This window comes from Gymnoscopelus microlampas (genome assembly GCF_963454915.1).
Source record: "Gymnoscopelus microlampas genome assembly, chromosome: 12".
Classification (NCBI taxonomy): domain Eukaryota; kingdom Metazoa; phylum Chordata; class Actinopteri; order Myctophiformes; family Myctophidae; genus Gymnoscopelus; species Gymnoscopelus microlampas.
In genome coordinates this window covers 27870489-27897988 of record NC_139949.1, presented here as the reverse complement: position 1 = coordinate 27897988, position 27500 = coordinate 27870489, and the positions used below count along the sequence as shown (strand labels likewise).

The 27500-nt window shown below is 40.6% G+C and overlaps 1 protein-coding gene across 2 annotated transcripts in view; it reads left to right on the top strand.

The window, feature by feature from the left end:
• LOC311057509 (vacuole membrane protein 1-like) overlaps positions 1-27500 on the top strand; it is a 71169-nt gene that overhangs the window by 31653 nt on the left and 12016 nt on the right. For both annotated transcript variants that reach the window (XM_084074469.1, XM_084074468.1), the window contains exons 8-10: positions 11287-11367; positions 11950-12066; positions 15974-16035. In XM_084074469.1, the coding sequence (XP_083930595.1) occupies positions 11287-11367; positions 11950-12066; positions 15974-16035 (260 nt within the window). The remainder of the gene's footprint in view (positions 1-11286; positions 11368-11949; positions 12067-15973; positions 16036-27500) is intronic.

Genomic DNA, 27500 nt, shown 5'->3' with positions numbered 1-27500 from the left:
AGAAGAGAAAGAAAAATAACTCAATCAGATCAGAAACAGTCAAATTTGTACTTGAGTTTAAGTATTGGGGTACTTGCTTTTAAAAATACTTAAAGGAGTAGTTCATCCAAAAGAATACTTATTTTCTATCAATTACAGACCCCATGAAGCCTTGAATTCATGGAGATTTTTTTTTTGTTTCTTTCCTGAGCCAATAATTCGATTACCGAGTTAAATAGGGATTGAGTAATGTACCTTTTCCCTTCCTAGAAATGTAGTGGAGTGAAAGTCATGTATCGAAAAATACAAATACACAAGTAAAGTGCAGATACGAAAAACATTTGCTTAAGTACAGTACTCAAGTAAATGTACTTGGTTTCTGTCCATCACTACCGTTCTCCCTTTTCCACTTACTCCTTTGTCATTTATCTTCATCACCTACCTTCTCACTCAGTGTCCTCTCTTAAAACATAACACTCCAACCCACCCCAGGTTTCACTTAACCTATTAAGACCTGGAACTGTGTCATTTTTAGATTTGAGCTAAAAAGCATTATTTTACAGTTTGGGCTATTCAAAAATAGCAGATCTACAAGCTCATAGCGCGGCACCGAGTGCCGCGCTATGAGCTTGTAGATCTGCTATTTTTGAAAAATCGTGAAAATGTGTGCGAATCTTTGAATATATATATTTTTAAAGCGAACATATTTAACTAAAATCTTTTGCTTCTGGGGGTTCCTGGAACAAATTATTTTGATGGGGTCAGTGGCCAAATACATATCATATTGGGGGTCCTTGACATGAAAAAGATTGAGCACCACTGATATAGAAACATACGTTTTTCAGAATACTGTTGAGATTTAGGAGACATGTAGAATCGGCTTCAGGTCTCAATGGGTTAAGTCATTGCGTTTTTGGTGAAAGGAGCTATATTCAACTGCAGACAATCGCGGTTACAATGTTTTTTTTTCTCTCGTCTTTCCACCGAGACATCGTTTGTTTACATCCACATTGACTCTTTTTTCCTGTGGATCGTCAAAATCTGGTCATAATAAGGTAAAACCACTGGCAGTGGCGGATTAATTAATGAATTAATACCTGGCAATGAATGTGTTAAGCAACTGAATTTAATGAAATGGCGTCCTCTGTTTGTTTCCTGGTGCACAAAGCAATAATCTCTCTGAAATCCGTAAAAAGAAAAATCTCTGTAGTACGTACTTGAGGCAAATTCCATATAGGGAAACACGGAAGGAGTTTCTCACATATCAGAGATCACAGAGGTTCCCATACAACTGAACTGGATTTACGGACAGAACACAGAGCTGAATGGAAACGAGGCGTAAGGTGTAAGACGTTTATCTGTTCTTTGTCACCACTGCTAAATCCTCAGCGTTAGTTTAACCACATAATAGGAGAACATTCGGCGAAAATATCAGATCTACAAGCTCACAGTGCGTCAAGTTGTGACTTGTTGTGAGCTTGTAGATCAGCTATTTTCGGTGACTAAAAAGGACAGGACCAAGTACAGACCCCTGGGGGTCTCCGGTTAACCCAAGTACAGTATATAGGGTTTAAATGGTTAAAAGCTACAGCTTTTTTTTCTATAAAATGTTACTTTGTTATCTTGTATTTGGTCTCCCTGCTCTTCTATTGAGAAATGTAGATCCTTTGGTAGGGTATGACCACCACTGGTGACAAGTGGTATTGCCTGAAAGTAAAAAGCAATCTCCCCTGAGCAAGCAGGCGTGCTCTATTAGCTCAGTGGTAAAACATTTTCCTGAGTCTGAATCTCGGGTAGGATAATGTGACAGTTACAGAGTGCAGCTTTAACTCTGAAAGTGGAGAAATGGTCCCATAAGAGTACACTAAGGATTTTACTGTGCATGACAAATATTATTCCCTTCCACAATACAGTTTCACACCTTTCCCCAATCGACAGTTGTTACTTTACTTTATTTGTTTATAATAATGCAATGTAAATACACCGCATTTAGCAAGAATGCACATTTTCATCCGCAGTCCCCACAGAAAACATTAAACACAATTATAATACCAGAAAAACACTGACAAAGGCAAAGAGATTAATAAAGTTATGAAGTTGTGGAGAGTGAGACCTGGATGTGAAATTTGATTCATCAGAGTCATCACAGTGTACATGAAGTACAATGTGTTGACTGTGTGCGCGGGTGTAACATTGCCAGTGTCCCACGGCAAAACTCTACCTTGGTCCTCAACAGTATGGCGGAAAACAATGCTCCTGAGTTCCCCCCCGAGTTTCATAATACCCTGAGAGATGGTACTCTCATTTAAAGTGACTCCTACAAATGTTCCGACAATGCAGCACAGCGCAACATGCGTAAATATTTGCCTTCCACCCACTTTGATTGATTGATTGATTGAAATTTTTATTAGGCAAAAAGAATGTAAAACAACACAGTTACATTTATAATGCTTTTGTCTAAAAGGTCCGGCCAAAAAAGTCCTTGCGGGCTTGTTTCCATTGGGGTCCTTGAACTTGAACTTGTAAATGGAGGAATGAGAAACATGCAAGTGGTTTTATCCTGGCTTAATCTAACCTGTCTTAATCTAACTTTTCTTCATCCTAGGGAATGCTTTTCCTGACAATATAGGTCTTGTGACAGTCTTCATCCTAGGGAATGCTTTTCTCTTCCTGACAGTGTAGCTCAAACAGTTAGACACTTTATGGTGTATTTAAAAGTTCATGCCTTTTAGCTTTGAGTTTGTATATATGACAATAAAATGACTCCATCTATACATCTTATGGATGTTTCGGACATTGCAGATCTGTAGGTGTTCATTTATGCCTTATTTGACCTGGTAATTTGAGGTGGTATTTGTGCTGAAAACTGAGAAGGTTTTACCACAGTGGATCTACTGAATGTCATTAATCTCACCTTTCTCTGTCTGTCTGTGTCTGTCTGTCTGTCTGTCTGTCTGTCTGTCTGTCTGTGTGTGTGTGTGTGTGTGTGTGTGTGTGTGTGTGTGTGTGTGTGTGTGTGTGTGTGTGTGTGTGTGTGTGTGTGTGTGTGTGTGTGTGTGTGTGTGTGTGTGTGTGTGTGTGTGTGTGTGTGTGTGTGTGTGTGTGTGTGCGTGTGTGTGAATGAATAAAGTAGTATGTATGTAACCTTTATTTAACCAGGAGAGTCACTTTGAGGTTCGAGACCTCATTTGCAAATTAGACCACAGGTGATCTATATAAAACCCTGTTCCCACTTGCTTGAAATGCCTCCAATTTACTGGTATATTAAATGTTGCCGTCCTGTGTGAACCGCGTGCCAATTTTGAATGCCCATATTGTACCGTCAATATCATGTAATCCTACCTAGTCAGAATACCTGCATGTAGCGTCATAACAGTGCTTACATAAGAGACCGTGTGTTGATAGAACAAAATGTTGTTCTATCAACAATGTTTTATAAAAACAATGCTGGTGTAAGAGTTGCTCTGGTAAAAGCTCTTGTATGCATTCTGTTGGAGATGGGTGTGTGTGTGTGTGTGTGTGTGTGTGTGTGTGTGTGTGTGTGTGTGTGTGTGTGTGTGTGTGTGTGTGTGTGTGTGTGTGTGTGTGTGTGTGTGTGTGTGTGTGTGTGTGTGTGTGTGTGTGTGTGCGTGCGTGTGTGTGCGCCCGTGGCAGTTGAGGTGGGGTCGAGAATAAGAGGGAGCATCTGATATAGCGAATTAATTTACTGGGTGAGAGAGCATAGCGAGGCCAATCTGTTCAATGAACAAAATGCTTTGTTCAAAACAATATTGCCAATGAGTGTCCAACTACAATGCAAGACAGAGAGAGAGATGGGAGAGAGTTTAATTAAGCCGTCTGCCAGCCTACAGATAGATATTTGTTTGTTTGTCCCAAATACATATTTTATCATCCCCAAATGCCTAGTCTCATGTGCTTATAGACATTTATTGCGCAATCATTAAGTACTGTACCCGTTATATTCATCTCAGGTGGGAACAGTCACATGACGACACTTAACCAATAAGCATGTGGGAATGACTCTCCCACTGCATATTCAGGCAATTTATGTATGTTTTTAACTCTGCAATGTACTGGTATTCCAGTGGAAACACAACTAACTATAAGGTTCACAGAGACTGAATTACACATCTCTATCATTTAGTCCTTTACTCCATGTACAGTGCATGAGCTTTCGATAGCTCTGAATGTATACAATATCTAGTACTTTTGATCTGGTGTTTGTAAATATAAAATGTAAATAATAATTTGTGTGTCAGAGATTTAAATTATACCCCTTTCAAAGAGATAGGAGTCTTGTGTTGTTATCCTGAATTGGCTACCCAGGGATTTGACCAAGATGGCACCCGAGTCAACCGACGTCTCTTAAAGAGACTTTGCTGTAATGACCGGAGAAGTTGAGCGTGACGATGAACCAGATGTACTGTAGCTGCTATGCGATTGTTGAATGAGATGCGTCAGAAGTTACCTCCCATAAGGTTTACAATACCTATTTTAAAGGTCCATTATTACTAATGCCATGGACATCTGGATAGGTTGGCACCAATTGCAGCCCGAGCTTTAAGACCACATGTGTGCGTCTAGAGCTCTGACATCACTGGACCCACTGATAAAGTCTCGCTCCCCACCAGAACACTGAGAAAATAGCACAGTGTGTGGAAGAGCCAAACAGAAGACACATCGTGGGGGTAGAGAAGCTTTTGTCTTAGTTTTGTTCTATACTTGAATGCGTTCCTGTACTTTGTATTTATTAATTTTTTGGGGTCAAAACCGAGGTGACACTGAAGGAGCATCGCCTGTTTGTCTCAATCTGTCTGAATGAAGTGGAGATAGTGTACAGTCTCTATCGCTTTCGCTCACTCTCTCTCTTTTTCACTCTATTTTTATGATTCCTTTGACATCCCTCCCTCCTTACGCTCTCATTCTTTCTCATGAGCTATATTCCCATCCTCTGCATCGCTCTCACTTTCCGCTTGTCTCTGTTGATATCTGATCTGGCAGCCTTATGTGTGTGTGAGTCCGTACGTCCTACTGTCCGTCTGTACAATGGCATCAACAGCATTTGGTCGCAGGTTGCTTAAACCATTGAGGAGCTCCAGCATACAGCAGCGTGTTTTTGTCTTTGTGATGATTTTACCTTTATTCGGATGTTTGGGGATCCTTCTTTCTCTTGAGGGGACCCATCAACACCTTATTTTTTTGAGCATCACTTGTTTTATCGCTCTACGGTATGTTTTTCTTTTTTTTTTGTCAGAGGGGACATCAAACCGATCAACATGAACACGCGGATCTATCTCAAATCACCACTGTGTTGCATTGAGTGACGGCTCCAAATCAATAGAATAAGACCGCAGTACAAATAGACTCAATAGACACTAATGGAATTGACACTAATCAAACTGGACAACTGGTAGGACTGGTGGGTGGGTGACATGGATTGTTGCATTGAGGACAGGAAATAGTAAGAAATTGACAATGTCGGTTGTGATACTTCCCACCGCCCCTGGGCAGCAGAGCTGGAATAAGATGCTGACGTTATCTTTCTCACTGCCCAAGTCACAGGGGTCTCTAGGTGCCAACGCTGCTATTTCTCTCAGTCTGCACGTGCCAACTTCCTGCCACATGTTCACGTGACACACAGCGGCAGATACTGTGTCTCTCTCTTTCATTTTCTTTCCTTTTTTTTCATTCAAAACAGCTATTCAAGAGTAATGAAGTCATCCGCTCTTCCAACGGGTCCAGACACTGATGTCATGAGCAGCAGCATTTCTTTCCACTTAAATCTTAGCTCGGTACAAAAGCCAAACATTTTCATGGCCCTTAGGAGCCCAGGAGGCATCCTCGATATAGACATGGAATGCCTTGGGGGGTGTGGGGGGGGAGGACGGGGGGGCGGGGGTGTATGTGGGGGTGGGGGGTCTTACATGGATCAAGCCCATGACTGCTTGTAACACGATAATGAAATCATTTCCTGCTGGCTGTGTGGGGACTTTTTTTTTCCCCTCGTCTGGCAAGGAAAGGGTTAACAGGCTGTGAATTCTTGATTGCCAACTCCCAGGATCGTATCTCCTGTAAGTCAAATGAGAGCCATCTGCGCTGGGCGTGTGCCTGCCTCCCCTGGCCTACTGCACTCAAAGGCTCTCTGTGCTGTGGTTTGCCCTGCCCCATCACGTGACTTCTCTGAAAGTGCCCCCTCCCTCCTCCTCCCCCTTTATTTCCAGTAAACTGTTTGAAAGGAGGGGGGTGAGTCAGAGTAAAACCAGCTTCCCTTTAACCACAGCTTGTTAAAGAATTTGTCAACGTGGACTCAGGGGTGCATTTTTTTTCTTTTGTCCAGATAGATTTGAATTTTTCTAGAAGAGACTATAGGACCGGTTGCGTCAGGGGGTCCACTTCCTGTGCCTGTGAGAGAGGGTGGGGGCTCATGCGGAGTTAATGAGATGAACTTTAGCCATCTCCCTGTCGAGGCTGGCGACCACGCCGGAGATGGGTGTCCTGTGTGTGAAAGACTTTCATTCAGAAAAAGAAATACTGAGAGGGAGAGAAAAAAATGTGTGTGGGTGTTGACTTGTATATAGGCTATGCATAGATTTTTCCTCGTCTGACACTTAAATTTTCCCCATTGAGCAGATTGCTTTGTCGTTGCAGGCTTTTTGTCTGTTTGAACTCCTTACCCCATCAGCGCTACAAGAGTCTATTAAAAACATTTTGGCTACTTTTTCAAAGGGAGTTTCCATTCATGAGTAGCTACAAGTATAGATTATAAAATCAAAAATTGCTGATAGCGCATAATACAATGATGCATTCAATAAAGAAGAAACAAATGTGAAAAGCAGAAACAGTCTCCCCATGTTAAATATTTTTTTAATTCTCACAATGTGGGTGATGTTTTCCATGAATGTAAAGTTCTCAGAAATGCAAAGAAACAATGTTCTTTGCCGCTTCTGGCTTTCCATTAATTGCCATAATCTCCGTGGCAACAATAAACATTTACATTTTAATGTAATGTCAGGGACTGTATCAGTAATAAATTACTGGCAAAAAAAAAAGAATTTTTTTGCAAAACACATATGATCTGCTTCCTGAAATGGAGCAGAAATGATGCAGTAAGAAGTAGAAAACCATCTAAACAGTCAGCAAAACGTAATCAACGGTCCCACAGAGGGCGTCTGGATGTGGGGTCGTTAGCATGGATTGCTGAGTAAAGCAGTTGTGCTGAGTAGCCAAACCTGGAACCGTAGTTGCATGGTTTTAATGACACTGCACCCTTGACAAGATCTCCTAAATGTAATTGCTGCTGCTAAGCCCTGCCCTGAAGGCCAGTGGCGATGGGGGCGGGTGGGTGGCAGGCAGCCCTGGCGATGTGCCTGGCAAAGATGGTGATTTTCCATAAGCCGCCAACAACAGAGTCTGGATGTCTGAACCCCAGCCATGGAAGATAGACGCTTCCCTCATCCAGAAATGCAGAAATGTGAAAGAGTTCAAGTACATAGTCCAACTGTAGTAAATCACAATATTATACACAAACACACACACACACACACACACACACACACACACACACACACACACACACACACACACGCGCATACTGTCCCCGCCCCTCCCCTGGGACCCTTTGTACACGCTTTGTTGATATTCTTATTCCCTCCTTATTGAATAAGATAGAAAACCTAAACTGCGCTTAATGCAAACAATGCAAGTGTCATGACGCCATAAAGTAAATGGGATTCAAGGGGCCAAACACGTCCGTCTCCATGGCAGTGATTGGATATGCATGATTCTGTCCAGTCGACAACACAGTCGGTTGTCAGGTAGCGCTGGTCCAGGCAGTCCACAGCGGTTCAGCTGTAAACCATACACATTCCTTCCTTCAGACACCCAGCCCCGTCTCCCACCTCCTGAAAACACACTGCACACACACACACATACCGTGCAACGCTTACACGCGCACTCACACACACACACACACACACACGCACGCACGCAAAAACAGGGAAAGAAGGCTAGGCTAGAATTGAAGTAGCAGGCTTGTCTTGGGGGGGAGCCTTATGTGATTGGATGGAGAAATGCGAACTGTTAACCAATCAGATTCAGTGTTCATTTGTACCCCCCCACCCTCAATCCCCTTATTAGGCTACCTCCGTTGTCTCTCAAATTTCCTGTCCGCTGGGTTGGACTCCTCAAAGAATGTCACTAGTACTGTACTGGTTTTGTTGACCATATTTGGTAGTACAGTATCACCACCAGTCCCCTAACTCAAGTTTTGATTTAACAATGTGCTTGAGAGATAAAGGCATTATAGATAACACACACATACACCTCTTAGCATTCAACCATTGCATTCTAGAATTGTTGATTTTATACCTTTTGCACCTGCAGAAAATATTGATCATGCAAAATGAATCTGTCCAAAACTATTAACATTTGGAACACAAACAACCAATAATTGAAAAATATACATAATTATTTTGAGACTCACATTTTGAGTTACTGTTCACTGACGTTTGTTTTTTTTGTTCATTAAAATGTAACAATATCACATTCAGAAAATCCAGGCGTGTATTTTAACACAGAGGACCTTTGCTAACTTTACAGATAGATATATTTGTCTTGCTTCATATATTCACTGCCTATTTGTGTAATTGTACATGTACTGCATTTCACCAGGAAATGTGTCAACTTTAATCCTAATTACATCTACAGTATGAGCATTACATTTCAGTCTTTGAGTCATGTGTACTAATTTTGGAGGTAAAAAAGTTTTGCTAAAATGAAACGTAAAACACACATGCAGGTATAAAAAAGGTGTGTGAAATCCGTTTTTTGTGCAAGCTCCATCATATACGTACATCATATGTATGTATATGTATACATACAGTAGCCTACATACTGTATATGTATTATATATACATAATCCTTTATACATACACACACACAAACACACACACTCACACACACACACACACACACACACACACACACACACACAAGATGTAATTGTCGCCTGAGAAAGGTTATCCTTTGATTTATTAAATATGTTATCACTTGACTTAAATTAATATCCAGTTCTCAATTTGCTAACAAAATATTTTAAGTGTAAACATGTAATCTTTCACTAACATGGAAACATAACTTTGCTTCTTTTGATATTTACTTTCTTTACACAGTTTAACAATTTTATATAGTTATTTTTAGTACAAATTCTTTATGTTTTCCTATGGTACAAATTCTTTATATTTTCCACACTATTAATGTCCACAAAATGTAGAACTCTAAACTGAATGGTTAGTTACAGAATTGAATTGATTTTATTTTGAACACTACTACTACGCTACTCTGATTTTAGACATAAATTATAGCTCAAAAGTTATTAATTTAATTAAACCATGACATGAAAGAAAACTTATGGTCTACAAATAATTATGCCATAGTTTACCTTCTGTAGGTGTGAAATGTGTCATCCAGAAAGTTTGAAACAGTCACCAGTTGATCCAGCTGAAAAAACTCAGTATTCCTGCTCAGTTCCCAGAACTATTTTAAATAACACCCAAACAGATTAAGCTCCTCTTCCCAGAAAAGGTATTGACAGGAAAAATCCATGCCATTGCTGTGAAAAGAGGCTTTTGTGTGTATGTCAGGAGGGTTAGGGGAAAAGCAGTAGAATATGTTAGAATATGTGAGTCATTGGAATGGCCAAAGCGCCTTGTCTTGTTCTCACATATCCAATGATAAAGGATTTAAAACTGCCACTAGAGGTAAGCCACCTTATGGAAGCACTTCAATTTCCCTGATTCACACACAAAAACAGTTTAGAAATTGATTTTAGTTACACATTGATTATAGTTTATACCTGCATGCATTAAAGAGTGAATTAAAGAGTGCATTTCTGCAGTGTGAATGGTGGGCAGAAGGTTTTAAATTGTGGTCAGTGTCATTCATAAATGAAGGTTTTAGTCATATTTGTGCGCGTGGGGGGCTGGGGTGCATTACTATTACATTTAAATAAATATATTTTTGACTGTCAGGACAAGATTCAATAACAGGTGGTCTCAGTCTTTGTGACTAATTTATGAACAAGGAAGATTTCGCTTCACTAAGTTCCCCTCATCTTGCAATTTACACAGACACAGTACAGTTTAGATGTAGATCTATATTGATGAAGTTCAGTGAATAAAGTGTTGCTCCATGCTGATGTCCCAAAAATATTGTAGATTCAAAGAAAAGGTGCACAAATGTAGATGGCTTGGGAAATACACATATGGATGGCTTAATTAATTAAAGTGCCCATAAAGTACTAGAAACCTATTTCCAAATGTCATAGACAGTTGTGTCAGTTGTGAACTTGATTTATGAAGGTGTGAGTATCAGTTTTATGTGCGTTCACCTTTCTTAATCAGTGATTAAAACTGTATTGAAATAGTTTTTCTGTTGGGCCGCTTGGTGAAGTTGAAAATACTCATATTGGGGTGGTTGCATCTTTGCTCTCATTAAGAAATAAATGCACTTCGTAAGCAGCTTATTGCCACATTATTCGTTTCATTTGCACAGTGAGGTATTTTTAAATGTGTAATTGAGAGATTGAATGACATTACACCTCCTCTTTTTATCAAATAAACAACTGAAATATCATCTGACTGAGGCACCAGAGGCATCTTAAAAACAATTTGCTTTGGAATATTAGATGTTGACATAAATAATGAAACTCATTTTAATAGACTTTGACACAAGCAACAGGTCTCCCAAGTTTTCAACATTTGTAGTCATGTTAGTGCAAATATTGCCACAGATTCTGTGAATTAATTTCATACTTGACTTCATACAGTAACTCTGAAAAGTGAAAACATGCAAAAATGTCATGTTTGAATAACGAACAATACTGTTAAAAAAATGCAATTGCCCTGGTAACTCTTTAATACAATTAATTTGGTCTGTTTTCATTTGCCACAAACAAATTATTAATTGCTTATTAGATAAAATATCTTTCATCGCTGTGAACAGTTTGAAATGACGCAGCATGGTGAAATGATTCTAATAGATACTGTAACATATTTGTTACCCTGACCCATAACCAGTGGCAAGGGTGTTTAAGATAATTGATTTTTTTATGCCTTCTGCAGTAGAATTCAGTAGATTAAAACATCAACCTGCCTCTTCACTGTTTTAAATGCCTTTTCAAAATGAAGCATTTTGTAGAAATGATTTGTGCAAACTGCATGTCTTGCTCTACATGAGCTAGACATCACTTGAGTCTGAATATTATATATATATATATATTTATATTTCCCTTTCCTTTTTTCCTTTCAGGACTTTGCCACCAGAGCAAAGCTGGCAGTGCACAAACTGATCCAGAGTGTTGGATTCTTTGGAATACTGGCTTGTGCTTCTGTAAGTAAAATTACTTTATTCTGCACTTTTTCATGTCCTTTTTCATGGTACAAGCTAAACTGTAGTAATGCTATCATGTTTTGCCATTGTCTGTCACTTCAATTAAACTATATTAAATGAGCAACATATGTATTCCATATATTCTTATGGCACTATCAGTTACTGTAGAGTTAATGTACAATTGCTTCATTGAAGAGAATTAAGATTGAGGTAAAATGTGCTACAGCAAAAATGCATTATAGACTACTCACGTCATTCTTTAATTCATTTTAATACATTAACACACATTTAACATATCATATTAATCCACATACTGTATGTAATAATATATTGTTGCTGTCGGGCAGAAAGCTCTTATCTCCATATTTTTGTCTTTTATCATAAATTAACGCCCTACTTGATCATACTACAGCTTATCAAAAGTTGCAGATCTACAAGCTTGTCGTTTCGCTATTTTTGAATTTGAATACTGAAAAGTAACAGTTTTTGACATAATGTGGTTTCCACCCAACAGAGACAATATATTTTATGTAGTGGATTTTGCAATTAATTTGAAAACTACCTCAATTGTCTTTCCTTCAGATTCCCAATCCTTTATTCGACCTGGCAGGAATAACATGTGGACATTTTCTGGTTCCCTTTTGGACTTTCTTTGGCGCAACACTGATTGGAAAAGCGGTCATTAAGATGCACATTCAAGTAAGTTTATTTTAAAGAATACTGTCAATGTCAATCTCATCAAATAATGCTTTTGAAATGCTCAAATCAAAGAGTGCTCATTACATACACACGTAAACCTATTCACAATATAGTTTAATATGTGTTGTCTGCTACTTTTTATTCTATATTTTTTATCTTCATTTCCATATCTATGCAGAGAAATGGCACACAATTGAATTTTATAATTTATCTTAAGTATGGTTTTGAATCTGCAACATGAGAGTCAAGTAAGATTCAACTGGAAAATAGGGAGGCCATTTTGTGCACCCAAAGTAGAGGGAGTCAACCATTTTGTGACTGCTCCTGCAGCAGCCAGAGTACAGTATACAGTACACTACTACAGTATATGGGACTACAGTAGATTTAGTACTGTAGTTTAAACACTACTATAAGAAAAGTATAAAGGAAACACCAGAAAAACACAAATGTTTTAGATTTTAAGGAACTGAATTCTTTGATTGGCTGCGCATGGCTGTTGCCTAGAAATGGATTAAAATATTCCATGGCAAAATAATATTTTGAAATTATCAGAAACTTTTTAGACCCCAAATAACTTCAGTCCTGGTATCTATAGAATGTTAGTGAATAATCATGGGACTGACTTTATACTTTCAAGCTAAACACAATAGAGTTGGCTACTACGGCTAAGATGGGGGGAAAAAAACATTTTCTCCACCCGCAATCATTACCATGAAAGCATTATTCTGCCACAAATAGGGGACTGTGTGTGTGTGTGTGTGTGTGTGTGTGTGTGTGTGTGTGTGTGTGTGTGTGTGTGTGACAGAGAGAGAGAGAGAGGAGATAAACATTGTCTCTGGAAGATGTTTGAGGGAGAATGAGTGGCGTTGGCTGTGGGTGGCAGGCAGCATCACTGACACAGATTAGATGCATAGTCCCATGGGCTACTGCAGACTGGGACAGGATCAGAGGTGTGGCCCCATCTGACAATACAGTTGGAAAAAGAAGATCTCACCAGGCCCACCAGCACGGCAGGGGACCCCAATTACTCACGGTTCCTTTGTGTTTTCATCCCCCCCACCCCACCCCCCATTAAGTCTGGAACTAATATAGGAAGTTCGAGTGAATGGTCATGGTCGATGTTTACATGGGACAGTTGGTCGTAGTTGTTTATGTTCTGAAGTGTGTGAGGATACAGCAGGGATAGAATGTACACCACTGGAGAGCAGGTGATGCTGTCTCTCTTGGGTCAAGAGGGAACAAAAGGTGATTGTGTGTGTGTGTGTGTGTGTGTGTGTGGGGGGTGTGTGGGTGTGTGTGTGTGTGTGGGGGGGGGGGGGGGGGGGTGTGCAGGTAAGGTGCACGTGTGTGGGCATAATGCGTGCCGTAGCCTCAATGCTTCAGAGAGAGTTTTTGATCAGGGCTTGTATACCTGTAGTTCAGGTGTACGATTGGAACCGGTCTCCCAGGGGACCTTTTCGTACTGCATGGTGTCAGCCTTTCATGCTCATTAACCACCTTCAACCTGGCATTACTATTACTATTTTCATTATAGATGAAAATGTTCAAAATCTAACTTTAACAAGTTACCGTTTTGTAGATTTTATTTATTATCGCTATTTTTGCACGACGGTTGTACGACAAAGTATAAAACAGGGTTTACGTGGTAAAGATTTCCTCTGTGCTGAATGGTTAATATCGCCACATCATGTCATGTCGTTGCTTTGGAGTAAAAATGTTGCATGTCCAAAATGGAGGGAAAAAAACAGTGTTCCAATGGATCCAATGCAGTTATTATTTAGTCACAAGCTCTTGTTAATACCTTTCATTGGTTAAATATTTATGAAGCTAACAGTAAGACTTAACACATTTTTTTAAATAGCAGATCTACAAGATCACAGTGTGTTGCGATGCAAAGCATTGTGAGCTTGTAGATCAGCTATGTTAACTACTTTTTTTGCAACACACTTGTACAATTACGTTAATTTCCCCCCAAAAAACTTAAAAAGCTGAAATGGAGATACTGCCTGCCCAACAGCAACAATATGGTTTTGAGTGGATGGCATAAAGCATAATGTCATTTAGGTTTTGATATCTAATGTCTGATGTGCTCGCCTTGTGTTCGACTGGGGAGAATTCTTTTGCTCATCAGCTCAGGATGGAATCTGTTCTCAATGTAGTTTATTTAAAACAAAAACTCAGCTAAAGTGAATTTGAGATGAACACTTCCCACATTATTATTTTGATTTCAATGTAAAGTAGGGTTTGTGTGAACTAATGAGAACTAGCTCATGTAACGCTTCCGTGTGTGTGTGTGTGTGTGTGTGTGTGTGTGTGTGTGTGTGTGTGTGTGTGTGTGTGTGTGTGTGTGTGTGTGTGTGTGTGTGTGTGTGTGAGAGAGAGAAGCGTCTTATCAGTGTTATCAGTTACTTCCCTCTGATGTAAAACCATGTCACCACCAGCTTCCGAGCAGACAGAATGAATGCATGTTAGTCAGCCTTCCTGTGCCCCTTCAACGCATGGAGCCTCACTGCCTGCTCTGTGTGGGGGCCAACCGTAAACAAAGCAGTAATGAGACTTCTAAAATGGGAGATATGCAGAGATGCACAAAATAAAATATGTATTCAAGTATGAGTCACATAGTTCAGTATGGATTTATTGGGAGTGGAGCATAAAAAAAACCTACTCTTTGTGTAAAAGGCGAAAAACGCCTTTGAGTTGCATTGCTTTAAGTTAATATATATATTAATATAATATTTTCAACCAAAACCCATGATGACATTTATTTTCTAATAGTCTACGAAAGTTTGATGCAGCAGTTTTCTGAGTTTTCTCAATGTTTAGCGTCTTCAGTTTGAGACTGAACAGGTTGAATTAGAATCAGCTATTATTGGATCACAAAATGTATTTGGCCTCATGTTTATATATTTTTTTGTGTCAAGGCTAGATAATAATGTTCTATAAATTAGCAATGCACAAACATTGGTATTATTCATTATAACGTATTAGGACCGCTTGAACATTTAACGCCTACGTATGTAGAACAACAGGTCATACTGTGCATGTTATACAACATCAGAAAGAACAATGGATAGTAGAAGTAGTGATCATTTAAGATTTGCTTATTGTCTGTTGAGGCCAATTGTACTTGATTAAACAATTTACAAGTTACATGCACAACAGCAAGTAGCTACTCAGAAGAGAGGATAAACGTATTAAAAAAGATAAATCAAGTCAAGTAGCCGTGAGTCTGTGCGCCCCTCTGGGGGAGACATGCGGCTGAACGGCTGGCCCAAGATGGCCCTTCCATCCTGTCCCTCAGTGACTAAGCAGGAATCAGACTGGACAGGAGCTGGCTCCCAACCCCATCTGAAACTAGGGGCACAGCCTGAGACCATGACACATCCACTTTAATTTCCACACTTCTCCATTCACCCATGACCACCTCCATCTCCCTGACATCCAGCATCCCGTCGTTATGTTCAGCGCTGAATCAGCCCCCCACACACACACCGCCACCACCTAACTCTCCTTGGAGAGCAGGCCATGTGATATTGGGACAGCGATTATGTTGGTGATGTGTCATAGTGCCTTTGTTCTTAACCCTCCATGACAAAGGAGCCTCTTCATGGCTGCTTTTAGACCAACCGCCTGTTAGCCACCAACGTGTGTGTGTGTGTGTGTGTGTGTGTGTGTGTGTGTGTGTGTGTGTGTGTGTGTGTGTGTGTGTGTGTGTTCGTGCGTGCGTGCGTGTGTGTGTGTGTGTGTGTGTGTGTGGGGGGGGTCTTTACAGTATATTACTGATCAAGCTATAATGGGTGTGCCGCTCTGTCCCGCACCCCTACAGTGACCTCATGGTTGAATGGCTGATCCCCCCCCCCCCCCCCCCCTCTCTCTCTCTCTCTGTCTCTCTGTCTTTGTCATATAGAAGCTGTTCGTCATCATCACCTTCAGTAGACACTTAGTGGAGCAGATGGTGTCCTTCATCGGGTGAGTGAGCCTATCACAGAGCAACGTTCAGCCACTTTTTGAAAATGGGTGTGTTGTGTGTGTGTGTGTGTGTGTGTGTGTGTGTGTGTGTGTGTGTGTGTGTGTGTGTGTGTGTGTGTGTGTGTGTGTGTGTGTGAGTGCGCGCGTGCGTGCATGAGGGAGAGAGAGATTAAGAGTGTGTGTGTGTGTGTGTGTGTGTGTGTGTGTGTGTGTGTGTGTGTGTGTGTGTGTGTGAGAGAGTGTGAGTGTGTGTGTCTGTGTGACACACAAAATGTTCCCTGTGGTGGATGGGGTGGGGTGGGGTGTGGTGGGGGCACATCACACTTGAGAGAGGGAGAAAGAGAACTTGAACTTGAACTCTGAACTTGATGTTTCACAGACATTTGAGTGAGGACTGAGGACATTGATTGTCATTTTCTGGGGTGAAATGGACTTTCTGACTGACTGACTGACTGACTGAAGGTCATTCAGGGAGAACTGGCTGGGGAAAGTGAGATATGCCCCGTCAGACCTTGAAAAGACATTTCATTACATGTGCTTAGCTAGGGCGGAAGATCCCTCCTTTGACTTCTCAGGCATGTTTAATGATGATGAATAAATAAAACAAATAGTTTTCCCCTAGCTGGATATGAGCTTGGGCATGCACAGGCTGCTTCAGAGAAGATCAAACCTTCAAAGACTTTGCTGTGCTTTATCACTCACCACATGCAATTGGCACCTTTAAATTCAAGGGTCTGACAGGTCAACTGTCAGCTAACACAAAGCGAGGGCTGATCTTGAGTATTGACGGTGTCTTCTAGGTGTGGCCTCTTTTCCGTCCCAACACATACGACACATACAAGTCCTGTTGTATTGTTAGACCAATCTGGCAAGCTTGCTTACTGTTATTGGCTGATATACTGTATCTGCTTTGGAGGAATGGACAACGTATTTGAGTTCCCACAGACTGGAGTTTCCAATTGAGGTATTGATTCTTCATTCTGAAGAGCATGCAGTCGCTGTGTGTGTGTGTGTGTGTGTGTGTGTGTGTGTGTGTGTGTGTGTGTGTGTGTGTGTGTGTGTGTGTGTGTGTGTGTGTGTGTGTGTGTGTGTGTGTGTGTGTGTGTGTGTGTGTGTGTGTGTGTGTGAGAATTAGTGGAGCCAGTATAGCACTGAACTGTTTGACTACCCAGCGTCAGTTTGTTTACCTCTGTCTTGTCTCGGAGTAAAAGTTGTTAGCACAGAGTCAACAAACGCCACTAACTGGTTTTGTGTGTGTACATTTTACCTAAAATTGGTCACAAAACAAAACAGAAAGGTAGTTGATGTTCTTGTGAATCCACACTGTGGAGTGTCTGTGTTAGCACACAGAGGTAATGGTGAGTAAAGTAGGGTGTGTGTGTGTGTGTGTGTGTGTGTGTGGGTGGTTTGGGTGCTGGCTAACCTTGTAGAGATGCCAGGGGTTGCTGCTTGAAATGGCCACTGAAACACCTGCTGGTGGGAGTGTCACCACACACACACACACACACACACACACACACACACACACACACACACACACACACACACACACACACACACACACACACACACACACACACACACACACAATCTTGGCTGTGCTGAAATCAAATGAAGACATTGCATCAGCTCACATCTGTGCTATCATTTCTTTTAGCTTTGCTTTGTTTTAGTCCATTTTTTGTGTTTGTGAAATAAGATTTGGCCTAATTTTGCCTTTGAAGTATAAACTTGTTCAGATTTTCTCTCCAGTTTTTGATAGATTGAACTCATATCAAGGTTAAATATGGCTACACTGAACTAATGGGTTAGGCTCAAATACAATCATTACAGATTATGTTTTTTCGATAATGACCATTACTTTGTCTATGTGTGCACGCGTGTGTGCATGTGTGCGTGTGCGAGAGAGAGAGAATATGTGGGTGTAGAATTGTGAAAGTTCCATCCCCTCTGGCTGTCACTGTTCACTGAGCTACAGGCACAAGGCAACAGATCATTGGTTATTGACACGTTTCACTGTGAGTCACAATGAAGTTTCCTTCATCACAACCTGTCAACCGTCAGCTTCCTTCCTGGTTAAAGGCCTTCCACCTTGACTTCACGTTCTCTTAGTTTCTCACTCTCACTTTCAGAAACACACAGACACACACACACACACACACACACACACACACACACACACACACACACACACACACACACACACACACACACACACACACACACACACACACACACACACACACACACACACACACACACTATGAACAGGTTCTAGGCCATTCAAATTTAACCCTTTGAATGCATACACTTAATAATAAACATGAAGTCTCCTGGGCTTATGGTTATGCATGCCACTTACTCAGTGACATGTTTACTGTACCTGTCATCCCCTTAGGCATGCACTTGCCGTGCAAGATCCTAATATGTTGTAATATAATTTTAGAATATGCACATTATTTTGGGCATCTCTTCAGTCTAACTTTAGCTTTGCAGGCATTGAAACGTTTTAAATTATTATTGTCTCCGCCAGGCTGAAGGAGTGGTCGAGATTATGTTTTCGCCCCTGTCCGTCCGTGTGTGTGTGTGTGTGTCCATCCGTCTGTGCATCCGTCTGTGAACAGCTTATCTCCACACCGTTGGACCGATTTGTGTGAAACTCACATACTCCCTGGAAACTCACATGCTCCCTGGAAGCCAGAGCTGAACCAGTTGCCAAATGTTTTACATCGGCCGGTTATAGCGCCACCAGCAGGCCGATCTTTGGCTATTACTCCAACAGACTTTGTCCAAACATCACGCGAATCGGTACACATGATCTCTATAGTCATGTGATCAAGACAGATCTGTTAGATTATTCATATTCCATCCTGATTGGCTAAGATTGGCATCTAAAGTTTTGCAGAGTCAAATCATGAACACAGCGTACAATTGCCGTGAAACCTTGCACGCACATTCCCGCTAGGGCGAGGAAGAAATGACACCCTTTTCACATTGGCCTATTATAGCGCCACCAGCAGGCCGTATTTTTCCCCCCAAAAAAAATATTACTCCTATAGATTTTGTCCAAATCAGGAATGCAGTGTCAAATTGCTGTGAAAGGCCGAGGAAGAAATGCCACCCTTTTCACATTGGCCTATTATAGCACCACCAGGAGGCCGATTCTTGCCAAACAATTTTTTTATATTGCTCCTACACATTTTGTCCTAATATCACGCAAATCTGTACACATGATGTCTATAATAGTCTGACTGACTTGACTGAATTCCGAATATTACTGGCCCACAATAACCTACCTGACCTGGCGGAGACCTGTGCTCCGAGGACCACTTTTTGTAGTTCTTTGTTATGCATTGCAAATTATTATAGTTATTGGATTATATATTCTATGCAACATTTTAAGGCTCCATTTTTTTCTCATTTGATTTTGCATTATCGGATTTTTAGAATGCTGCTTGGAGTTGAGTTTTTTTGTGGTGGGAACCCTTGCTTTTTTGTCTTATAATTTCACTCATGCAAGAATTTCTAATGTTGAAACTGGATTTTGAACTAGAGGATTAACAATTAACCATTATTTAATGATATAAAAGGGTGCTTTAATGCTTTATTTTTCTCATAATAGTGTTAGTTTTCATTTGGTTAGGTGTGTTGTTTCACTGCTCTCTTGTGAAGTGAGGCGATAGCGTTTAAGTGACCGTTGAACTTTAATCGTGGTGATTTCACTCTCACATGACATAAGGTTGTACAATTCACTTCCTTCTCCATGTTTGGCAGGTGAGCTTTTTGGCACGATTACAGTCAGTGACTGAACTTCCTGTACACAGTAAAATCCAGTCAATTGTTGTAATTTAACTCTTACAATGCAAAGAATGACCCATTGGGGTCCATTATCTCACAGAGGGTAATGTGCTGGGCGTTCACACCACAAAAAAAGCTAAACACTGTAGTCCAAATATTAAATATAAAAAAATCTACATATCCCAAGGATTAAGTACATTAGGAATTAATACAAATGGTTTTAACAGTACATTCCTTTGAAGTGCCTTTGGGGTTTGGGACCTATAGATGTGAAGTTGTAGTCTTTTGATATGAGTTCATCCAGAGACAGGCTGCTGAAAGCTCAAAACTTAAAAAAAAAAAAAATCACCTGGTAAATCCCCACATGCATGCTATCTCTCTTATTCGTTTTCTGTGAAAAGAGTGTCACTCACTTTCACTATTAGTTTTATTATAATACCCAGGTGGATATAGGCATACAGCGTGTATACAGGCAGCATGTGCTGAAGTGAATGTAAAGAGACATGCATTGTTAGTCTATTTCTGTCCATCCGAGATGTGAGGATGGAAAAAGATGTAACCATCCTTATAAATGTATAAGATATGGTCAATGTACAGAGAAATGCAAACTTTATTATTTTATTATTTGCTGCTCTGTGGCAGAACAGGGTTGTGCCAAATGAATTCATACTCTTTATTTATTTATACACCAACAGTATTTACAAATTACAATATACCTTAATGTCAGGTAAGCTACAGATTTATAAAAAGAAGTTACAGTATTTTCTTATCGGAGATTTTGCCAGATTTCAAAGGTTTTTTATGTTCTTTTTTTTCTAGCAATATGTGGACATGAATTAATACATGTGAATTTGCATTTTTGCTTAGTCGAATTAATTTGTCGGCCTGAAACCTCATATCTCCATATTCCAACTTTTTTAGTTTTTTGTATATTAATGCCCCATCATACAATATTGTCGCACAAATGTAGTGGAATTAGATCTACGAGCCTGTAGATTTTTCACTATTACACTATTTACTATAAAAAATAAATAATAATATATGAATATATATCTCTCTCTCTCTCTCTCTCTCTCTCTCTCTCTCTGGCTGAACGTCACAAATTACTCAGAGACTCTACAACTGTCAGCAGAAGCTTTCCACACTTCTGTTAACAGTTTCTAATAGCTGGAAATAACATGCAGAAAGTCTCCCAAAGAGCTTTTTTTGTTTCACCCCGAGGAGAACATCCATTACTTAAAATTTCCATGTTATTTTTACATCTCTGTCCTATGTGCCTTTCAGGCGCTATCCAAAACTTGAGAAATATTGGAATGTTGGAAAATATCGACAGCTCATTGGTTTACATGCATCAACACAAGATGTCTTGTTTTAAATATTTGGGGGAAATTGTACTTTGTGGGGATGTTTTATATTTTGAGAGAAATCTATTTGAGGAAAAAGCAAAGTGTGACATTTTGATCTTAATAATTGTAACACTAAACTAGTTTCACTCTTGTTTTCCCAGGGCATTAACATTCGAGGTTGAATCGATAAAGGTGACTCAATTGGTCTGCCAGCAGTACCAGGATGTCTAAATAACGGTAGAATGGCTTTGAAGTGCCATAAACTCCCTGTAAAACTGTCTTTGCATTCCTTTTGGGTTGATAACAGACATTGATAAGCAGGTCACATGAAAATGCATCTGTGATCATACTTGTTAGGGCCCCTAGGCTTCATGACTAATGTCCTTCTGCCTTCGCTCCAGGACAGTGATGCGTATCCAGTCATTGTTCTGGTTATGAAAATTCACCGCATTCATATGCACCACGCCTTTGATCAAAATGTGATTTGATCTTTTATATGCGATGGATGTCATCATCATTATATATTTCTGACAATCTAAAACGCTGCATGTCACACAGAGCACATCAACATATTTCTCTATGTATCCTCTTCTGTACCTGCAAGGCAAGCTAGCTGAACGCACACACACACACACACACACACACACACACACACACACACACACACACACACACACACACACACACACACACACACACACACACACACACACACACAACGCACACATGTGCTCACACATAACCCTGCCCCTTTGTCAGTCCTAAAGTACCCATTACAAAGGAATTTGAAAACGTGTATATTATAAACACACAAACTTAAATAATGTTATACAATGGGCAAACACATTCAGTCACATACTGTATGTCTGCATGATTCAACATAGTTAAAAGCTACCCTCCTTCAAAAGAGTGGTATACCTACAGGAACAAATGTCTGTTCGACTTGATGCAGTGTTCAACTTAACATTCTCAACCAGCCCGCACTCACTTACTCAATCACTCACTCACTCACCCACCCACCCACCCACCCACTCACCCACTCACTCACTCACTCACTCACTCACTCACTCACTCACTCTCGTAGTAATTTCACAATGTGATATCATCCTAGACTAAATGAAATGGCCAGTCCTCCCTCTGTTGGTCTCCCTCTCCGTCTTCTCATGGTCAGGGCCTCAGCAGTGAGTCAGCTTGATGGTGATGTGGAGCAGGGACAACCCAAACATGCACACACTGTAATGGACTAGACAGATATCCTGTGTTAATCACGCTGTCGGCCCATTGATGTGATTCCTCCTCACTCAGCCGCTCCGCCACCAGTCCTTTTGATCTAGCTGTATTTAGACACAATTGCCTCAGTCTGGTTATGGCACATATTCAACAGTGATGATGATATGTAGAAATAAGTTTAAAAACGGAAAAGAAAAAGTCTCCCCCACAATGATGATGAGAAAAATGATGAGCATTGAAGTGTTGAGTGTTGAAGTGCTGATTCATAGTCTCCAGTGCTAAATTGTCTGCACGTTGTCAGTGGTGTGTGGTGGGAATGGAGTTGATTCCTCTGTATAGGCCTGGGAAATTATTAAGTAAGCTTTAGACATGGATCCTGCGTGCGTACGTGCGTTGGGCGGGAGCAGGGAGACAGAATGATTGTGTGTACAGTATGTTTGTTGTAGGATGGGTATGCACGTGTGTCATTCCTGCAAAAGTAGTATAATAATATAACTTGCAATGTAACTAGTTACTTCTGATACCAAGTACTACAAGATGTAATAATATGACTTTTTAAAGGAGTAATAAGTAGCTTATAGGAGTAATAAGTAACTTATTACACCTCCTGAGTAACTTGCCCAACACTGGCGTTTACAAATTGTCAGTTTTTATACTTTCAGTTAAATTGAAAATGGCCTCTGGACATTACTGTGTGCTCGCTTCCCTTCATGTTGAATGGCTGTGATCAATAATCGGTCACCTTGATTGAAGACCCATCAAATCAACCCTCTCAGTGTCGATCCCACGTCTTGTATTGCACCAGAGAAATCCAAGACGTTGGGTATCGCTGTCTGAGGAGAGGCCTGTCAATGTCAGTGTCTGGGGAGGGGAAGCCATTGAGGTGCAGCTGTGAAGGGCCTCTCCATGGGGCTGAAGGGGGAACCCTCCATCTGTCCATTTCCTCCCAGGCAGGGGTACATTACCAGCACAATACACCCGCAAATAATGTGTTACTGCTGCATGCTGCTAGGCTTACGGCAGGACTCCCATTTGATCTCTGGGATCCCAATCTACACTGTAGATCCTCTGTGTTCATTTAACTCTGAGAGTGTATAAATAGAATCAAAATAGATCCTTACGTCCATTTGGTTCTATTTATTCTCTATCAGAGTTGCAAAATGCAAGTAAGTGTGTCCATTTGGTTCCTAACTATCAGTCATTTAGCTGGGGACCCCCTGGAACCCCCTCAAGGACCCCTGTGGCTCCCCGTGCCCCACGTCCCAGTGACAACATGGGTTTGTATGAGCAACCAATTGATAAGGGGACTTATTTCACTGGAAACGCTCTGAAGAAAAAGTGTTGCTCCATTTTTGCATAATGTGATGTAAGCCAAGCTTACGTTGAAAGAGGAATGTTGTCATAGTGAAAGTAGCATTGTCTGGTTTTAAGATGACTTATTGCTCTGTTGTTGTTTTCACATGACTGCAGATCGCAGGTCGTCTACACCACTGTTTCCCAAACAGTGGGTCGGGACCCATCTTTGGGTCGCGGACCAATTTTATGGGTCACGAGTAAATATAAAAACAAAATTCTGTTTCCTACATTGAAAAAAGTATGTATTTTTTTCAAAAGTTTAAACAAAAAGAAATCACAACTTTTCATTTATTTAAAACAATTCCAACATTTTTCAAAAGGTAATTTCCACAAATACTTTTTTTTTAAGTTTAAGAAGTAGTGAAAATAGCCGATCTTCAAGCTCACAATGCGGGCGTTGTGAGCTTGTAGATCTGCTATTTTCACTAGTTTGGGTCCCGGGCAAACGTCTAATTTCTCTTTTGGGTCTTGAGCTAAAAGGTTTGGGTCTGGTTTACACAGAATCATCCAGTGTTAAGCTAGCTCTGAAAGTAACTCAGACTTAAATCAACAGTCAGGATTTTGCTTTGTAGCAACAAGTCATTAATTGTCTGTCTTCCTTGACACCACTTGACCAGAAGAAAACACCAATGACTGGGCAGATTAGTGCTTTGATCAGGCTTGTGATGGCTTGTGTGTTGAATATGAGTGACATGCTGTAGCACAATTTTTTTAATTGATTCTAAGCAGGTACAAACTTGCTCAGTAATATTTCCAAACCATTAGTCTGTCAAGCCAGACAACCACAATCTTGTATTGCTACAAAAAGTGTGTAGCTACTTCTCCTGAAAGTCACTAAAGCTGTCATTTCTGTTCATGAAAATATATTTTAAAATATCTTTAATATATTTTGGAATTCCCATTCTTCTAAGCAGCAACCTAGATATTCTTCAACTAATTTGATTTACAATACGATTTATTTACGCACCTGAAAAGATTAAACAGAAGTGGGTGGGAGGGCGTACATCCACTGTAGTTTCTTTGCATTTTCAGTGCTTCCGTTGTACAGAACGTTTGGTGGAAACGGTTGAAGATTGTGTGAGACAAGTCTGTCTCGAGATACTACAAAACCATCAAATTATGAGCTACTGTGAGGGGGGGGTTATACAATTACCTTATTATTATGCCTATATACCTTATGTCTTAATAGACAATGCTAAATAGATAAGGGAGCTTATCTGCAAAAAAAGAAAAAAGGAGAAGTAGTATTCATTCAACCATTTCAACAACAGCCAGCTCACTCACTATAAATAGCCCTCTTTGAGCAATATGAGCAAATTCTTCCCATTAGCCCAATCTGCGGAAAGGGGAGTATTTTTGATTTTAGTCACACAGGGAGGGACCCAACAACTCTGGTCACCTGAGGAGCCCTCTGACAAAGATGGCATTGATCCGGCCTTCCATGGCCTACCCTGTTCTCCGTGAGGGCAAGCACAGTCAGACGCCTCATTTAGGATGACAGGATCAGAGTGGAACAGAACGGGACGGGGGGAAAGAGGGATGGAGCGGCAGGTCGAGGGCGACGGCCTTTTTTTTATATGGCATCGTTAAGTTTAACGTGAGGCGCAGCGGGGAGTCCCTCTTCTCATCTCCTGTGCTTCCATTCCCATTACCTTGGCCCCCAGTGGCCAGAGAAATATAGTTGTATTAACAGCGTGAAGAGGTTTGCCTCCAAGCCAAAAAGAGGTCTTACTTCAGTCTGTAAGAATAATATTCAATCACTCAAAATGAATTATTGCAGAGCTCGTATATACTGTAGGCCTATTTATGTGCTTCATGAGACACTGAGGAACTCTGAAGGGGTACATAGTGATCTAAATGTAATTATAGCTTTGATGAAGGTGTGTGTGTGTGTGTGTGTGTGTGTGTGTGTGTGTGTGTGTGTGTGTGTGTGCGTGTGCGTGTGCGTGTGTGTGTGTGTGTGTGCGTGTGCGTGTGCGTGTGCGCGTGTGTGTGTGTGTGTGTGTGTGTGTGTGTGTGTGCGTGCGCGTGTGTGTGTGTGTGCGCGCGGGAGAGAGAGAGAGAGAAAGAAATAGAAGAAGGCAAGGTCACACAGTAGATGTATGCCTCAGGTCTGGTTTAATGTTTTGAGCTAGCTTTCAGTGTGATCCCATTGCGTTTTTCCTTACTCATCTCTGATTCACTTGTTTTGGTCTCTTGTCATCCCCTCTCTCCCGTACAGCGCATGTTGCTAGCTCAGTCAGACTTGCTCGAGTCACGGCTACGGAGGTTGGAGGCATCACACAGTTTGAATAGTTTCAATGAACAGATAATTAATTTTTTGATATTATTGTTTAGAGTTACTTACTGTTTAGAGTCTAAACAGTATAAACAGTATAATATCAAAACATAATCTAGGATAATGGGTAAACCAAGAACCTAACATCAGTCTAAACTTATTCTAGATCAGTGGTTCTCAAAGTGGATCCCAGGGACTCTCAGGGTTCCCTTTGGGAGGTCTAAATGTACCTTTACAAGTCTGTAACTCTGACAGTATACAAATGGGACCAAATGGACCATTTGGTTACATTTGTATGCTGCCAGAGTTAATTTAAAAGTTTAAAAGTTTGAGAACCATTTTTAAAAGTTTGAGAACCATTTTTCTAGATTACTGAGGCACTACACTGTCTCTATGCATTTGATGTATGTATTTACCTTGCTTACTGTAAATCGCTCTGGATTAGAGCGTCTGCTAAATGCCTGAACTACAGTGTAGTGTGCCAATGTATTTCAATGTTCAGGACGGCATCTTAGCTTCTAGAGAACAGCACTTTCTTGAGTCACTTTTACACAGGAATGAGCACAAAGACGCTTAGATATTTTGTAATGAATAAATCCCACTGTGGTCTTGATGTGTAATGATCTGTGCATGTCTCGGCAGTTGTCACGAATGAGTGTGTGTGTGTGTGTGTGTGTGTGTGTGTGTGTGTGTGTGTGTGTGTGTGTGTGTGTGTGTGTGTGTGTGTGTGTGTGTGTGTGTGTGTGTGTGTGTGTGTGTGTGTGTGTGGGAGAGAGGTGTGTGTGGGAGAGAGGTGTGTGTGTGTGTGAGGGAGTTCGAGAGAGACGTGTGCGTGTATGAGAGGAATCATCCCAGCTATACGTATCTGTCTGGGTACTCTAAGCCATGGTCACCTATCAGTAAAAACAGCCGTATTGTCTCCATCTCGGCTTGAGATATTTTATTTGTAGTTGTAATACCTCTTTCAATATATAATTTGTTATTCAGCAACAAGATATGATAAACCTTGGCCTACACTCTTTAATAATTTCACATTTATATTATTATTACTTGTGACATTTTAATTTGTTTTATTTTATATAGTCATAAATAACGTGACTGATACCGCTTTGTGTGTGTGTGTGTGTGTGTGTGTGTGTGTGTGTGTGTGTGTGTGTGTGTGTGTGTGTGTGTGTGTGTGTGTGTGTGTGTGTGCACACAGCTCCATGTACATTATTTAGGGATGTCGGGGGTGTGACTCCCATTTGTGCTAATCAGAGGTAATATTAAGTGAGTTGGGGTGTACGTTTGCAAGAATAAGTTCGGACTCCTTCATTTCCTTTAGTCCCCTGCCAAAATGATTAATGATGACATCTACAGATGTATGTCATCATTAAACCACTGCTTGTCAAGGTGGTCAACGTGGTCTTCATAAACGTATATAAAAAACATAAATAATATTATAAATACGGTATATG